The 18544-nt window shown below is 42.1% G+C and overlaps 1 protein-coding gene across 1 annotated transcript in view; it reads left to right on the forward strand.

The window, feature by feature from the left end:
* Positions 1 to 2073: 2073 nt before the first annotated feature.
* The window catches only part of SLC16A10 (solute carrier family 16 member 10), a 66587-nt gene continuing 50116 nt past the window's right edge, over positions 2074 to 18544 (forward strand). The window contains exon 1 of the mRNA XM_084284868.1: positions 2074 to 2584. Within this exon, the coding sequence (XP_084140994.1) occupies positions 2221 to 2584 (364 nt within the window). The 5' untranslated portion in view covers positions 2074 to 2220. The remainder of the gene's footprint in view (positions 2585 to 18544) is intronic.

Here is an 18544-nt window from a genome sequence, read left to right on the forward strand (position 1 = left end):
CTTGCCTCGTAATAGTTTGACTATATATCATATAGGTCACGGGGCCCCATTCAGGAAGGTAGCTGAAGTGACCCGAGGAGTCTAGCTGAAGTTAGAAAAACATTGCAGTGCCTGTAGAAGTGGGACCCTCCCGATCAGCCACAGTAAGATCCAGTCTCGGATTTCGCCGTTTGTTTCAGTGCAATCAAAAGTTTAATTCAGTTAATCATTGCTGGCAAACATAATGAAGATTGAATCTGGTTTCTAAAGAAGGTTTGCTCTCTCTGAACCGCTCCAAACAGTTATATCGTGCTGGGTGAAGCCAGACTTACTGTAAGAGCGCTCAGCAAGATTTGGAGAGCAACCTTTGGACAAGGAGTCACTGAAGAATGTTAAGTGTTAACTTCTGCATGTTAAACTGCTTACGAACTATTCTGGACATACTTAAGCTAACGATAGGTTTGGGGTTTTTCACAGGCATTAAAACTCGTTCCTTGGAGGGAACAGATGTGTTTTCCAGTGGTTGGCCAAAAGTTGTATTTGTTTTGACAATTATTATGTAATTGATACAACTGTACTATGTTTTGTTAGGGATATTTATTTGTTCCACATTCTACTGTTGTTGTATGTGTATGTTCAGTGTGTTTAGATTTAGCCTAGACTGGCATGGTTAGCAAGACAAATGGAGTGTGCGGCAAGATCGGTGCATCTATACAATGTATTTCATTTTTATCATGTGTATTTTTTTTTTTTTTAATTTATGTTAAAACAGTTTGGAGGCCACTAGACATGTAGATGTAAAAAATCAAAGGTTGCTTGATTCCCAAGGCCAAGCATTCGTAGATCCGACACCTTTTTGGTGTGCGTTGTTGCATGGGATTCCTCTACATGCCCGTGTGTTTTTCTTTCTTTAGCTCCTACATTTCATGTGGAAAGCGACTGAGTAATTTGTGCAAAGCAAGGCACGGTGCTTTATTTTGGAATAAGTATTATTTCCCCTTGTGGCCACGGGTAGGTAGGAGGGAGAAGGAGGTACAGGGACAAAAAAAAAAAAAGGAAGATAATTAAGTGGGCAGCAAGTGTGTTGAATGGTGTGGTGAATATTTGCCCTGGTCCTGAGGGGGAACCCTCCAGGTGCCATGGGCGAAGGACGATGGGTTTTGGGGCTGATTTAGTGATTTTTCTTCAAGAAGCTCCTCTTCCTCAGCAGGCCCCAATGGCCTGGGACGTGCGTGGCTGCCAGCCACACACCCAGGCGGGTTTGTGGGGAGTTTGGGAGCGGGATCAGCGGTCCCATAACTTCTGCCATCTTAACACCCCTGCCCTCAGCTTTCCCCGGCCGTTGGCTGTGGGGAGCAGGAGGGCGAGAGGAAGCGTTGGTGCCTCCGTGAAAAGCGGGAAGCGTTTCACGAAGAGTGCAAGCGTGGTGTTTTCTCTTCCTTTCTTAAAAAAAAATATAATAATTAAATAAATAAAAGAAAGAAACCCGGGGAGAAACAGTTCCACCACGGTGGAGCTGTCCGGGGGAGCCGCCGCTCCCTCAGGGCCGTGAGGGGAGCGGGAGCCGCAACGGCCGTTAACGTCCACGTGTGTGTGGGGGGGGGGGTGGCTGGGGTGAGCCTTTTGGGGTGTTTTTTGCCTTTTTACACATTATTATCGCTAACAAACAGCAGGCAAAGGTTGTTTTTTTTTTTTTTTTTTTTTTTTTAGACTTTCCGCACCTCTTTGCAGGACACCCGCAGGGGGGAACCGGCTCAGTTCGAGCCCGGGGGGGGGGGGCGCGTTTAACTCCCTCCTCCACCCGTTTACAGGACGGGGGTGGGAGGGTGGGGGGGCGTGAGGCTGGGAGGCGGCCGTTAACGGCCGTTAACGGCCCCGCCACGAGCGCTTATCACCGGCGGGTCGGGCGGGGGGGGGGGGGGGGGGGACCGGAGGACGGGACAAGGGAAGGGAGGCGAAGCCGCGCCCCCCCCCCGCCCCCCGCCCCCCTTCCCGCCTCCCAGCCGGCAGCCAATCAGCGGCGGGGAGAAGCCCTCGCGCCGCTGCCGCCCCCCCGGGGGCTCCCCCCTTTTAAATTGAAGCGGCGGCGGCGGCGGGGGCGCGCGTGCGGGTGTGCGCGCGCGTGTGTGTCTCGGGGGCGCGCACGCCCGCCCGCCCGCTCCTTCAGCGCCGGGGGCGCGCTGCGGGATGCCCGCGGCCAGCCAGGGGGGGAGGCTGTGAGGAGGAGGAAGGCGGCCGAGGATGGCGCCGGTGAGCGAGCAGCCGGCGCCGCAGGGCGAGGGGGGTCCCGCGGGCGCCCCCCCGGCGGGGCTGCGGCAGGAGAACGGCGGCGAGAGGGGCCCGGCGGGGGGGGAAGGGGGCGGCGGGGCCGTGCCCCAGCCCCGTGAGGAGGCGGCGGGAGCTGGGGAGGGTCCCGGTGCCTGTCCCGGTGCCGGTGCCGGTCCCGCCGAGCCCCCCGAGGGCGGCTGGGGCTGGGTGGTGATGCTGGCTGCCATGTGGTGCAACGGCGCCGTCTTCGGCATCCAGAACTCGTGCGGCGTCCTCTTCGTCTCCATGCTCCAGCACTTCGGCGGCAGCCAGGACCGGCAGATGGCCTTCAAGACAGGTGAGGAGGGGAGGGGGGGGGGGTGCTTCCCTGTGCTCCTCCCGGCGCGGGGTGTGTGCTTCTCGCCTTTGCAGCGGCTCGTCTGTCGTAGGGAATCGCAACGAAGTTGGTTCGTTTAGGACACAGGTCAAAATGTTGAAAAGGAGCGCTGAAATAGCCAGCGTTGCCTCATGTGTTTTTGTTTCTTCATAATAATAATAAAAAAAAAAGGTGTCCCAGTGCAATCGCCCTGCTGAGGTGTTAGCCTTCTAGGAAACTTGCAGCACAGACTGGCTACAGACCTTTAAAGCAGCTTTGGAAATCATCTTCCTCAACTCTGGGACAAGTTGGACCTGAAGTTGAGATGCAGGAGAAGAGCCCATTCCCTCCTCGCTCCCCCCAGCTTAATATCTCTGTCTCGAGTCAACAGCCAAGGCAGGTGCTCACCGAGTAAGAAAGCTGTGGTGGAGCACTAACTGCACTCTCCAGTGTTTCAGCTGTTTGTGGTGCCAGGTAAGGTGCCCAGCTCCACAGCCCTTGAGCTGGGAAGGTGAGGTGCTGTGCCCGTCCACACATCAGGCGTCACAGCGCCTGCACGTGGGGCTGGGAGCCACTGGCAGGTCACAGGTGAGAAATGACACCGGTGGCTGCTGCTCCCTCCTTTCGTGGGGCAGAGGGGCAGCTGCTGCTTCTGGGGACCTGGTTTTCTGCTGACCGCCTTCCAAAATACAGCACTTGTGCTTAAAAAAACGTGACTTGTTAGGTTATTGTGTCAAAGTCAATCAACAAGAGGAGGGAGGATTGGGATTGCTATCTTCTACCCTCCAGAAAAGTAATTGCGCCACTGGTTTGAAAGTGAGGTGGGATTGAGGGCGTGCTCCACCCATGTTTTTGACACTTCGCTCAGCCTCAGAGAAAGAGGGGGGTGGGACCTGTTTTTGTAGCCTAGTTGTTTTGCAGCCTGTTCAGAAAAGCAGGAAGAGTTGAGTCCTGTTGGATGCAGTCACGGTGACCTGCATCACTTCTTTCTTCCGAACTTTATTAAAAATAAGCTACAGCTGCATTCTGGTTTTGTTTGTCGACAGGTGTGCTCTGGTTTGGGCCATGCAGATGATGTTTACTTTGCTTCTTTTTGATTCAAACTGGTGTAGGTTCAGGGGAAATGGCCTCAAATAGCTTCCTTGACTAGATAACTTGTGTGTGCGTGTGAGGAGAAGAGACTGCAAATACAAAAGTGCCTCCTGCAGCCAGCAGAACTGCAGCTATAAAGCTGAGAGTACCCTGATGAGGGCAGGCACTGCAAGGACTAAGCAGCAGCTGTCAAACACGGCTTTTTGTTCCTTGATGTTGGGTTTTTGTCGTCTTAAACTGCTTGTCTGCTGTTTGTGATCTTGATGAGGGTAAGACCGAGAGTCAAACCGAACTAAAATTTTGATGCAATATTTAGCTTGTCAGACAGGGGATTTATGGTCAGGAATGGCAAATTGCACTTAGGGTTGCTTTTATTGAACCGCTGATGGATTAGATGGCGTGCTGGAGAGAGAAGGGATGGCTAATGGATGAAAATGGATGAAGTCAGTATGATTTTAGTGTTAGAGAAAACCCTAGCTGGATCATTCACAGGGTATCAATGATGGTACTTAATCTAGTTAGTCTCTTGTTCAAACTGACTGCAGCACGAGCTTGTGAGTCAGACTTAGTGGATCTGAAACTGGGATTTGTAGTGAAAGTTTTCTTGCTGTATGCTTCTGCTTTGAAATATAAAGTTTAATACTCAGATCTCTGGGGAGAGGGCACCTTTAAAATCCAGAATGGTGATTTGTGAGTACCATAAATATTCCAGATAACCTTTTCTGTGACCCCCAGCTGTTTATTCATAGTACTACAGAATCCAGCTTTTTAATATAATTACAAAATTACTTAGCTGTTGGCAGAAGCATGTGTGTTGCTGGGGGTTTTTGTTTAGGACGAGCTAGTCGTTGTCTGCTGCCTTGTGTTTTCCTTGCAAAGAGGAACGAAGTAGACTATAGCACGTGCTATTTTTGTTATTTTTTTTTAATGGGCAGATACTTAATGTGCATGAAAGGCAAAACGGGAGGAGGCAGAAGGGAGGAGAATGCAGTCAAGAAGCCTTGTAAATAAGGAGTGGGAGGAACCAAAAGTACAGGCAAGGCAGCTGGGCTATCTCCAGAGTGCAGAATCCAGGCTGGGTAAACAAGCTGAGTAACTACACTTAACATTGTTGCAGGATTTAGAATGATTGTTACTGGAAGAACTGACAGACTGCTTTACACATTCAAAATCTCTCCAAGGGGCACCTGATTCCGACATAGTTCTGATGAAAAACTTTTCACATAACTTGTATACAATACTTTGTTAATTATATTGCTCAAAATAGAATTGTCTTCATAACTTAAGTAATGCATTTTGTAAGCATTTATGTTTCCTCGTGTATCCATTTCTTTCTTTTTTTTTTTTTTTTTTTTTTTTGTTCAAAAGCTAAATGATGCATAAGTGCAGAAAAGGAAAAGTTCCTAATGCTAAGTATCAAGCTTCTAGAAAAACGTGCCTGCAGTCTCAGGAAACCAGTCCTTTCATTGCTTAAAGCTCATTGCATTTGAGAAACAAGTTGGGTGGAAAAAAGATGTCAATGAAATATATCACAAGAATCTCATAGCCCTCTTCTCTTTTCAGAGAAACTTGTCAAAACAAAGGTTTAATTTAGAAATTTGTTGTGTGGGAGGCTTGAGGATGGTCTGGCTAATAAGAGGTAAAGTGGTCTACAAACAATTCTCCCTTGGCTTGGAGCAATAGAAGTTGGATGGTGAGACTTAAATTGACAGATAAAAATCCAGACCATGTTTTAATTAATAAAATAGATATGATGAAGGAAAGAATAATTAGTTCCATAAATTGATGATTATGAGGTTGTAATAGAGTAGTGCACATCAGAGCAGCTTGCTTAGTTAAATTAGTGGGACACTAGTTATAGTCATTCTAGTACAGTCCTGTGGTATGCAATATGTTTTTCAGTGGAGTCGTGAATTAGCAAATCTGGCAAAAATGGCAAACTTAAGACTCTAAGAAAGAGGTGTGCTTGTACCAGTTTATTTTTATGGCCATCTTTAGAAGTAGTACTTCAGTTTCACAGGTATAAAAGTATCAAAATGACTGGCTTCTGTAACCATTCTGCACATAAGACACAGGTGCCTCAAGTTATGCCCTTGCCTGTGCTGCCTTTCAGACAAGCTGCATGCTCGACAATCTCCTTCAACCAGATCCTCATAAATGCAAAGATTTTTACTGTACTTTATGAGGTGACAAGCTGGATGAAATCAAAATGCTATTGAATGTTGTACAATGTAATTTGCTGTTAGTGTACGGTGACGTTCTGCTAGAGCTGGTGGTGCTCTAAACAGCTAGCTGTGGTGTAGTGCCTGCCTGTAGCTCTGCTAACCTAGTTACATGCATCAAAGTAAATAACGAGTTCATGAGTTAATGTGAGACTGAAATAGTGTAAAACTATTAAATGAAACTTTTTTTTTGGCTTAATTTTTATTTGTTAGAGAAATGTATTGCTTGATGGCTCTTAAGACAGTGTTAAAACTGTTTCCTAGCCTCACCCTAAAACAGCAATTTCTAAACTCTTATTGAGCACTCTCATTTTTAATCCAAGTAACAAGCATCACGTGTTTGGACTGTGCTGCAGATAGAAAACCTGGATAGAAACCAATCTGATTTCCAAGTAGCAGAAGAAACTTTTCCTTCTTTGGTTTGAACATCTCATCTAAATGTTTTGCTGGGCTGCCATCTGACATTTTACTTTCAGGTGAAGTGGCTTAGGACTGGTGTGTCTGTGTGCAGTGCATGGCTGGTGTGTATATGTATTTTCATGTGTCCCCCCCCGTGTCTTTTCCTTGGATAAACCTCTCAAGTCTTACCAGTTTTGTTCCACGTGGAATATTTTCATGCTGTTGGTTCATGCTTTTTCTGTACTATTGTCTAATTCTTCTATCTTCTTTTGTAAGACTGAGAAGAAAGGTACTGTGCCTCATACTCCAGATGAGGCTTTACCATTTTATGGCATCAGTTTTGTTGGGATTTTGTGTTATCAATATAACCTAATGTTGGCTGCTTTTTGTCAATACCTGCACGTAGTGCAGTTCAGATAGCTGACTTTGAAGCTTTCCACTATGTATTGCTCCTTCATTTTCAACTTTGTTTTGGTTAATTGGTCCCAGTAGTCTGCTCACTTTCTTCTTATTCATCCATTTTGGCCAGTGTTCTTTGATGTTCCTCAAATCCCTTCCTGATTTTAAGCTAGTCTAAATAACTGCTGTCTAAAGAGGAAGTTAGCAAATTGTATGTTTATTAATAGACCCTCTTGCTAGACTCAGCAAGATGGACCAGTGTTGTTTGCCTAACCATAATGGTAATTTGTCTTTTAACTTAGTCTACTTTGCCCCCAGACACTAGTTTCCTGGTAGTATTCAGTCTTGCTTCTCATTATTTGATTGCTGTAGCCTCTTGTGACGCAGCATTGTTAAAGGTTCACTTGAAGTTTAAATGTTATTGGGCTCCTTTCCTTTTATTTACCTACTGGGTTTGCATGCCGAAATGTGATTGACCATTCTCAAACTGTATTATAACACACTTTTAAAATTTGTATACTTTTTTTATGCAGTTTGGGCTAATGTGGTAATTTCAGGTAATCACAAACTGGCCAAGGTTGGAAAGGACCTCTAGAAATTGCTGCAGCCTCTGTGCTCGCAGCTGTGTCCACAACAGCAGGGTGCTCAGGACCGTGCCCAGCTGGGTTTTGACTATCTCCACTACTCCCCTAGAGCTCTGCTCTAGGCCATCACCTTTCCTTGTGTGAGGATCCAGAAGTTCTGGGAAACTTTGTGGTTCCTGAACTTTATACTGAAGTTTACCATTCAAAGAGGAGCCTGAAGGTAATCTGAACTGAGGAACCGGGTGGTGGGTTCAGGTTTAGCTGCAGAATTGTTCTACTGTTGGAAGCCTCATCTCTATTTCAGTTCCTCATTTCTAGTGTGCTGTGGCTTAATACTTATGAAACACTGTTTAATACTTATAAAACACTAGGATGGGAATTGGTAAGAGTATTTGATCAGTCAAGTGAAAGCATCTTTTGGTTTGCTGAACATTAAGAAAATTTGGTAGTCAGAGCTCTTGGTACTCTCTCACCATTTACTTTCACAAAATGTGATGTAACATCACAGTGAAGAAGAGAAGGGTTTCAGTCTGGGTTATGAATAACAAGTTTTAATAACTACTTTTATTAAAATCCCATCCCTCAAAAATCTTGTTTTCTAACAAGATATTCATAAAACTGTTTCTCAGACTGGTTTGTGTTACTAAGGAAAATAAGGACTTCCAATTAACATTCATTATGTTTAGCAAGCCGTTGCCCAATTTGATATTGTTTCTGCTGTATGAACTGTAAGAAAGGAGATGGATTGATGACTTGCATCCAAGGTAATGTGGCACTTGCTGATAATAAAACTGATTTATTTTAGAACTGCTACTGTGGTAGAAGGAATAACAGATTTTTTTCATAGATCTTTTACAAATTCTTAATCTTTTGTTTTGTGAACACACATGGTTAAAGCAGCTGCAGCCTATTGCATTTTAATCTCCAGCAAATATATACAGAAAGGATAACGCTATGAGGAAACATTCCCTTGTGATCTTACATTCTGTTTTACTTCCATAAATCTAATTTATTAGATAATGGGAGTTCTGTTTTATATCCCGCCTTTAATTTTCATGGGAACTGGATAGGAATGACTTGTTGCAATAGCTAAGTTAGAGTAGCAGCTCTTCAGCAAGGATGGGACCAATTTAAAAATCATCAGTATTAGTTCCCACACATGGGAAGAGACTACTGGGATGTTGACGCCAGCCTCTTGCTGTTATTAGCAGCATGTCTCTGATCCCATGGAGCGCGGTCTCCCTTAGGTGGACTTGGACTACAAGGTATAAAGCAAGTTTCTTGTTGCCTTGTGGCTGTAAGAAGCAGGACCAGTGAATTTTCTCGCTAGCTATCTTTTGCAGTGTGCCTATGTTCAGTAGGGTTGAATCTGAAGCATGTACGTGCTCAAAGTACTCCAGAGTATGTTTTTTCCTTTTGCATTATTAAGGACGTTTATGTGAGGAACAATAAGTAATTTAAAGCACATTAGCTCATTGTTTATTATTATTTGAATTTTGAACTAGTGGTGCTCTTGTAAAGTGGGCAGTAAAGTTCATTCTGTCTCATGGTCTGAATTTCAGTTATTTAATACGAGATACTTCACTAATAATGATCCAAATAGAAAATGCAACTGGATAAGTACCCTAAAAAACAAGTTTGGTGACACATTTATAAGATACTTAATTTTTATTTTTTCTAATTTATCAATGCAGTGAGTATGAGCAGGGATAAATCTGCATGGTGGAATGTCCCAAATAAACTGGGATCTTTAAGCTTTGTGCTTCTACAGCCTAGAAGGAAAGATCATTCTATTCCTTTGGAACAAACAGCTTTAATAATTGCAAGTTCATTATATGATGACAAGGAACACTGGTTTTTGTGTACAAGGTAGGAAAGCTGCTCTGTTGCACAACACCATTTCTCAACTGTAACACCACAAAAAGGATTCCTCTAATGAGAGAAATCCTCACTTGCTCTACTGAGTATTGCGCTGAGTGCTTATGAGCCAAAGAATCCAAGGAAAAAAGCAAATGGAACATTAAGATTTATTAAAGAATGACTTCTAGTGAATATTTAGATGGGCCTTCTCTTCAGAGGCTTTTTTTTCTGTGCTCTCTGGTACTGGCATGGTAGAGCCCAGCTGTCCTTGGATTGACTGCTGTGAATTTGCATTGTTTATTTTCTACATCCAGACATCTACGATCCAAATGTCTCTTAAATAGCTTCTTCGTTTGCTCTGGACTAGAGTCAGGATGGCAGCTAAGTTGTATATAGGATAAACAATTTTACAACAAGAATGTTGGTATAAAAGAGAAACTGATTTCATATGCCCCAGGAGGCCTGTAAATTCTATTGAAAGCATCAGCAGTCTGACTGTTCTTGGGCTGTACAGCCAGGGCTTACTTAGGACACAGGATCTTGTTGCTGTCTAATTAAATGTGCTGGGAGAACAACTAAAACATTACGGCATCAAATAATAGTGCAGTTTAGTTCAAAGTGGGCTTAACAGAATCTCAATAGGATGTAGAAGTGAGACCAAAAGACTACTTGTTGCTGTGATTAGTGCATACTATGCTGGTTTCAGCGTGGTTTGAGCTGGTTGGTGACACCCGCTGCTACCTAATGCTGCTTTTCTTTTCCTGAAAAGAAGTTGTGGTAATGGCGCCTTACCTAAAAATGACGCTAATATCCAAAGCAAACACGAGTGAAATCAAGAGCCTGAACTATGGTGCATATTTTGAACATGTCAGTGGTATGTTGTGTCATGGTTCAGAGTAACAATCTTCCCAGACGGTCAATTTAATGTTCCTCTATTTTTCCCCAAATGTTGAATACATAACTTAAAATGACTTCTGGGTTCTGTTTCAATTTATTTGTGAAAACACTGCCTGTGGCCCCTTGAGCTCATTTGTTTGAGGTGTCACGTGTGACAGAACTGAAGAAAATTGATTTTAAGAAGGCATTTATGGTTTGGGCACATAAAAGCAAATTGAAATTGCCCCTTATTCCTTTGTACCTTTGAGTTATTTCTTATCTTTGAAATATTTGTGTAGCTTAGACTCTTGAAAACCCAACATAGCATTCCAAACTTGAAAGAAATTAAAACTATCAGCTTATAATTTCTGACACAGCTGGGTGCAGGCAGTGATCTAGAAAATTAAATCAGCACTAGGAAGTTGTCTGGAAGCTTAAATGTGCAAGCTTGAGATGGGTTTTCTAATCCTATCAGAGTAACCCTAATTTTTACAAATTGAAGCATGGAGCATTAGCAGTTTTCACACCTCTGTACATATCAAAATCTTTTGTTCATAGTGCAGCAGTTTAATGAACCTATTTAGTTTCATGCAGTGAAATCACTGACCCTTGAAGGTGTGCGTCGAGTGGGGAGGGAGTCAATGACAGAATGGGGTAGCTTAGTGGGAAGGCTGGAGCAGTACTGTGCAAAATTGATAGGGACAGTGTTACTCTGTGTATCCATAAGAGTTTATTCAGTGTGACCTAACTCTGGTGTTCAATTTTTATTACTTTTTCTAATAGTAGCTACTCATTTTCTTGTTTAAAGTCACTTCATAATTGTAAAGCCTTTATCCTTTGAAACTCTAATGAATTTCAGTTCAGTATTACTTGTATATTACAAATGTTTTGTGGCAAAAAACAGTGCCATGGGATGTTAGAGCTAGCCTCTAGGCTGGTCTCTGATTTAAGGAGTATAGGTTTGAAGGTATTAAGTTTCATTTTCACCCTCAGCAGTTATTTCTGGCATGTGCTAAAATCATAAATAGATAAACTATATATAGTTATTCCCCTCCTTGCTTTTCTTTTTTCCTGGTTTTATTTGGATCGCTATGGGACTGTTGAAGCCAATGTGACTGTCTGAGGGCTGAAGTATGTTCTGGAAGTCAGAACTGGGGTGCAGTTGGAGCCTTCCTAAACGGCACTGCTGCCAAATCATTCAGTGGTGTTTGGCATCACGTTCTACCAGTAACACGTGCTCTGCTTTTATCGATGTTTTTTCCTCTTGCCTTATTCTGCTTGTCTGTTTTGCTGTGTTGAAATGCAGGGCAACACGGACACTTTCAGGCAGCACTGCAAAATGAGTGGTGTTTCTCCAGCAGAGACCTGCCAAGGTGCGGATTCAGCTCACAGTGTGTAGTCGATGGAGATCCAGGAGTATGTTCGATGGGATCCGTGGAGTTGCTCAGCTGGCCAGGTGCAGGCCTCTGCTTCAGGGTGGACTGATGTACCTTGCAGGTTACCCTACATGTGCTGACTTGAGTGGGAGTTTTGACTCCTCTCTCACACAGACACCTGCAATTGGATGCTTTAAGGTGGAAGTTGAATCCCACTCAGTGTCCCGTGTCTCATCTGAACATTTCGTATTTGTTGTTGAGCAACAAAAACATCATGTGTTTGAGTACCTGTTCCGTTTGTACAGTCCTAGCTCTGGCAGGAACAGAACCCATGCTCCCTAACATTCACACCATTTCAAACTAGTAGATATCACACTTTCAAACTCAGTTAGTTGGATCTTTAGGGTTTTTATTGTCAGAATTATCTTCCAATTTGAAGGTTCATCAGAGTCTGTCAAGATCATACAGAAAACAACACCCATGGAAGTGTGTGATGCTCCGGTGTTGCATGTAGCTAGTAGTTTAGCTGTATTCCATGGGCTGTCTTCCATGTGATGCCTGAGCTTCAGCCTCTAATTGCTCTAGAACGTAGTTCACGTGTGCGTGGAAAACAGGCTGTTGGAGGGCTCCCATGGCCAATGCTGTTCTGTGATTCTGTTTCTCAGAAAGACTCTCTGAACTACACAGTAGTTCATTTCCTTAATGGAATGCATGAATTTGTTTAATGTAGTTCTTAACAGTTAGGCTATCGTTGTAGGTGCTGAATTATTTTCAGTCATTTCTGGCAATAAGGAGCTTTTTCAGGAATGGTTGCAGTCAGTGGTTTCTTAATGTGCAAAGTTAAGCTACACAGAAGAAAAATCAGTATGAATATCTCAAGGCAGATGAAGTAGTTTATCAGCCTAACGTTGGTAGAGCTCTGAAGCATGTTCTCAGAGGCAAGGTGTAGCTGTTCAGTGTGATTTTTTTCTTATCTGTGACCTCTTGGCTTCCAGTTTTGATATTGGCAGGATTACAGGGTCCTGGCTATACATAACTGAGTGGTGCTGCCTGTCTGCTGTGTCCTAGCTCTGGAGAGTGATTTCGTGCATGCTGAGCCCTGGATTTGGTAGGAGCTGGAAACTGGAAATTGCTGCTTTTTTGAAACTACTGCTCTTCTGCAAGTTGTTGTGGCAGGGCGTAACGCTTTGCCACACTATCTGGGAGATGCCAGCTGGCACCTGCCAGTTGCTATTTTTTTAATTGTAAAATATTGGCTGGGCTAGTGTGCCATAGGACACTTCTGGTCACGTGTCGACCTTATGAAGATGACTACCTGTAAATGAAGTTTGGAGGTTTTCCAGGTGAAAACTCTCTAATATCTACATTAGCTGACTAGCATTTAGCTGGATTATAAGTGAATAGAAGTGCAAGCATTTTGGTAATATTTTCTTATTCTAAGGAAAAGACTTCAGAAAATATTCTAACAAATAAAACTGGAAAGTATTCAAGTTTTAACAAGAACTTAGAGATACTTATGGATTATATTGGTATTGCAGGTTATATGGTAGGAAAAACAATTGAAAAACTGAGCTTAAAGCCTAAATATATGCTGATTAAATATAAATATATGCTGATCTCTTGATTTTAAAAGTCCCGATTGTTTCACATCAGCAGTCTCATTTTTATATAAGCTAATGCATACTAAGTGTTTTTTAAATTTGATGTGTTATACTTGTTCTTGTGCTTTCAGTGTCTATGAAAATAGATCAGTTGATACAAAAATAGATCATTGGAATAGTGTGCTGCGTTTTGGCTTAAGCAGGTGTGAGGAACTAGTGTTGCTCCCAAGTTGCTGCATGCAAATGAAGGCCCCCTTCTTTCTTTTCTTAGAACTTGGTGTCTCAGTCCAGGCTTTCCCCCTTCCAGATACTGAGCAGCATCTGGAAAGGTCAGTGCTGCCCTATTAGGAAATGCCTAGAGGAGTATTTTAGTGTTTTATCTTTCTGAACTTGTTCACTTCTCTGAAGTAAAAACGTTATCTAGCCAATTCATTTCTTAAGAATTTGTTGTTGTTGTTTTGGTCCTCAGCAGCAAGATGTAGGGGCTCTGACTTCCTGTGCGTATGGGTGCTCTCAATACTTTGCTGATGCAAATAGCCACTGTGAAGCACAGCTTTCTACAGTTCCTGTAGCTGACTGGTTTGCAACTTGTTGCTTTTCCTGGCACTCAAACCAGAGAAGAAATACAGGAAAATGAGATTACTCCTTTTTTTTTTTTATTATTTTACTAGGCTTGCTATTATTTTTACTACATCTATTTTTGCATTCCTTTTATTAAATGAGGTAAAATGGTTTTCCATTTTCAGTCGGAAAGAGGGAAAGGTAAAAGTAACTCTTTAATCCAATTAATGTATTTTCCTGCTTTGATTCATTGTAATGACTTTGAGCATCTGGTAGCAATGAGCATGAACTGCTTAAAGTCACGGAAAACCAATCCCCATTATTTCTGCTCATTGAAGAGAATAAATGAATTACCAAACACTAATCTTTGGATAATTGCTCTATAAGCAGGACATCTTAGGTCTTAGAGAAATTAGTTTTGTAAGTTTATAGAACTGTCAGAACTGGTGAACTATTAAAAAAAAAGGTTAATAAAAGATGAGTAGAAGCTGGGCTTTCTTTTTTGTTCATAATTATTGCAGTTGAACTTTTTGGGATGTGTTTAAGGATGTACTTATTGACCAAAGTTGAACCAAAGATGGAAACTTCTGTGGACATTTCTGACAGCAAAAAGCTAGAACATATGTGGAATAAGGTACAATATGTATTGCTATTATATGACCAGACCGTTTGGAGTTACTCTTGTTCATGTTGGGTTGATCTTCAGACACGAAAGGGGTATGTGCTTTTTAGCTTTGGCTTTAGACCGTTTAGCCTGTGATTGTTATGTCCTGTATGTAGTTTTCCTGATTCTCCCTTATTCAACATAACATAGGCGGGTTAGTTTTCAAGTTCTTTTTGTTCTTGATATCTGGTTGTACTTGCATTTTGTCTTTTAGATACAGGTACCTGGAAGTCATGTTCCTTGTTACTGCTGGATGATGCTTCTTTGCCTTTGGAGAGCAGCCTCAGGATGCTAGAAGACATTATTCACAGCTTGTATATTCCCAGCTCCTACTCAGTAGCCCAGAGCTACCTTTGCTGCTTGGACCTTGATGAAGTCTTTTTATGTCTAGGAGCAAACTTCTCCCCTCCTCACAGCCACAAACTAATTAGATAAAAAACAAAACAAAACAAAAAAAATCAAATACACCTTAAAATAAAAAAACAAAACTCTTATCAGGTCTTCCTGTTGACTTATTATTAAAAGTTAAGGATATTTGCAGGATAATTGAAGAGTAATTTAAGTGCTTCCTGGATCTTTCCAACCCGATGAGTATTTTCTGTCTCTAGATTATTGTTATAGAAATTTTATGCTTTTTTTTTTTCGGGGGGGGGGAGCAGGGCTATAGAAATCTGTATTTGCCTCTGTCGAATTGCTATTTTGCTGTTGATCTTTTCAAATGATACGATATGTTCCTTCTGATTTTATTACATTTTGTATATTAGGATTTCTATTACATTACATCTTTGATTAAAATTCCACAGGGATTCTGGCAAAGGGATGACAACATCCTGGTTAACTCAGATTAAATACTCTGGAAGTAATTGTCCCATGCAGTATGTTTCTGCCTGTTAATGAGAACTCTACGTCTTTCCTGTAGACAGCCTTTTCATTGTGGGATCTCTGCTTGAGACTTCCTCAATTTGGAGAATTCAGTTTTATTTGATCTCCTTTCACTTATTTTAATTACTGTCAAAATATCAGGATATAACAGACTTAACATGTCCTTCCAGAATATTAATAACAGTGTACAAAGTGATCCCAGTAAGTCATGCTTTACTTCCATTTTGAGTTGTTGCAGAATTTCATGCTAGTGTTGCTGTAAGTTCATTTTCCAAGCCCCATTATGAATAGTAGGAGGAAAAGCATTCAATATTCACAAGACTTCTTGATGTGCAAACAATTTTAGCCAGTTAACAACAAATGCTTCTTTACCCCTAAGGACTATACCCTCCACAATCCTAAACGCAGTCCAGCTGAGACCTCAACTGGTCTGGCTGTGCATTTAAAACCACTTTTCCTTAGACCCAGCCATGCTCAGACCCTCAGCTGGGTGGATGGGTGTTACAGCTGTTTTTAGTTACATACACTCTCTCTTTCTTAGTGTGCTGTACATATTTGTCTCTCCTGAGGCATATTATAGCAGGCACTTGCACTCCCCTTCCCGGGAGCAAAGGGTGCTAATGGCCCTGCATGCCTCCCAAAGGCTACTGAGAGTGCTTGTGGTGAGCAGAAGAGGGCACAGAGGCTTCGGGAGCACTCCTCGAGAGTCAAGGATCCACAGCTTGATACAGACAGAAAGTATGCAGGGTTGCGTGTTGCAGATGCTAGCTGTAAGTACATAATGTCTTTATTTGGAATACACAAACAAAACTGCTTCTTGCACGCAGGGACTTCTGTTTCTGAATACACGCACAGACATTTCTAGGAAGGTGTAAAAGCAGAGTCAAATGCAGCCTCCTATTTTCAGATTCCTGTTTCTGCCATGACACATCTCTGGTGTTACCTTCATAAAACCTATAGACAGTGGAAACTCAATCATTAAGAGGTCAGGCATGGTATTTGCCATTGCAGATACAAATTTTGATGTTAATATTGGTTAGCATCATTGATTCATGAAAATTAACCTAATTCAAGACTGACTGGAGTAGACATTCCTGTGGATTTTGTCCACTTCATGTGTTTTTAAATCTATGGCTCACCTGCACCATATACATGCAGTTGTCATGTGCAAAAAAAGAAAATGCCCCCCATATTTTCCTTGGGTTTATAAGTGGTTTAACACTTGTCTTTCATAGACCACTGCTGGTAGGAACTTGTTTGATTTGGTATTTCCTAGTATCTTTTTATTGCTATTTTTTTTGCTGACCAAGGGAACTTGGAGATGGAATTGCTTTATACCTTTCTTGTGCATGTGTAAGAATAACTCTGGTGGCTATAAAACAAGATGGCTCAACTTCTGAATTACACAAAGTTGCTGTACACATAGGAACTTCTGTATAGAATTTAAGAGTTGTGTGTTTTGGCTTTTAATAAGCAAAAATACTTTTATGGTAGAATAGAGCAATTGTTTAGCACCATGGGTATAAATGTAGGTCCTGAAATTGCAGTCTTTGGTATAAAATAGCTACTTTAATTGTCAGAATGCACTGAAGTTCACAAATGAAATTAAACATGGCACAGTATAAATAAGTCTGCTATTCTTGTTGATGCTGGGCTTTGCTTTCCGAGTTCTTTCTGTAGTTACAAGGGTGAAGTTTTATTGGGTACATAAACTGTTAGAACAGTTTGTTGATTCATCTTTACCATAGCTATCATAACTTCCTGCTGGTGCATTGGATGGATGTTTTGCTTTTTAATATGTTCTAGGTTTTTGTTTAGAGACTAGGAATTCTATCAAATTTTAAAAATCAAGAACTCCTTTCATGCAACTGTTCATATTATTAATAAATCAATACTAATTCCACAACTCTTATATTACTGTGCAGGACAGAAGTCAGATTCCTGGGAAGAACTTGCATTCCCGTGCTCTGAGGCTTCCACATCCTTCTGTGTTAAAATGTTTGAGACAAAACCTGTTCTCATCCAGAGTTTAACTTTTGAATGCAAACTGAGAACACCGAATCATAATGAGATTTGGTAATGTTTAGTGGCCATGTCCATCCCTGACCATGCGATTTGCTGTTTTTTTTGAAGGGCCTTGAATTGTTGTGATTAATGAGTGGTTAAATTCTACCAGTGTGCCTGGTGGCATGACTGTGGTTGAGAAACAAATGGTTTTAAACCCGATTATAAATTTTTTTTTGTATAATTGAGTTAAACTTTTTGTTTTCAAGTTAGCATTTTCAGTGGTATGAGAACTCATCCACAGAGAACCAGAAGCTTCTGACGGAAATATGTAAATCAAGTATGTAATTTGCTGGCAGATTAGATGATTAAAATCAGTGTTTTGTTTATTTATCAGCTTGAGCCACTTGGGAGTGAACTATAGAATGTTTCAATCATCACTGAAATGTCACAAAACACGGTTGTTTTTGTTTGTATTTGGTAGCTATGGAGAAGAGTCTCACTGCATGGAAACATTCCACTAACTCAATTTATAATGCTGTGCTTGCATGGAGCCTCCAGCTAATTGCCAGAAAGATCTATGATCTTTCCTTGCAAGTGTCCTGGCAGCTCATCTTAGAGGAAATAGTCCTGTTTCACTCAGTCTTTTGCTGGCGTCTGTGTTCATAGAATCAGAGGATAATTAAGCCTGGATAGGGTCTCTGGAGACCATCTTGTTCAACCCCCAGCTCAGAGAGCAAGTCCAGTCAGGTCAGATCCCTCGGGGCCTCGTCCAGTCAAGTTTGCAGAGGTTCCACTGTTGCTCTGGGCAGCACATTCCAGTGTCTGACCTCCCTCCTGGTGAAAAATCCCATGTTCTGTCATGTCTCCTGCCTCTCGGCCTTTCGCTGTGCTCCCTGGAAAAGAGTCTGGTTCTGTTTTCTCTCTATCCTTCTGTTTTCTCTATATCCTTTAGGTAGTTGTAAGCAGTGCAGATCTTACTGCTGCCTACAACCTTAGGTAAATCATTGCAAGGATGAACAAAACTCAGTTCTCCCAGCCTTTCTTATACCAAATGGCCCAGTCCCTGGTTGTGTTGGTGGCCTTCTGCTGCACTCTCTCCAATATGTTACAGTCTTTTTTCGTTCTGGGAAGTAGAAAACCCATCACAAGTCCAGATGCAGCCCTATGAAAGAAGCATGCCCACTTCCCTCAACCTCCTGGCATTGCTTGAGCTAATGCAGAACTTTTTTTTTCCCTGAAAGCCAGACTGCTGAATCAGATTCAACTCATGCCTATGAAGTTCCCTCCATCTCTTTTTTGCAAGTCTGATTTCCAAACAATCTGCTTGCAGCCTATACTGGTTCCTGTTTTTTTTTTTCCCATCCCAGGAGCAGGACTTTACTTCTGCCTTTAAACTCATTGTTCCTCTTGGCTTGTTTC

This window comes from Netta rufina (assembly GCF_964035555.1).
Source record: "Netta rufina genome assembly, chromosome: 3".
Taxonomy (NCBI): domain Eukaryota; kingdom Metazoa; phylum Chordata; class Aves; order Anseriformes; family Anatidae; genus Netta; species Netta rufina.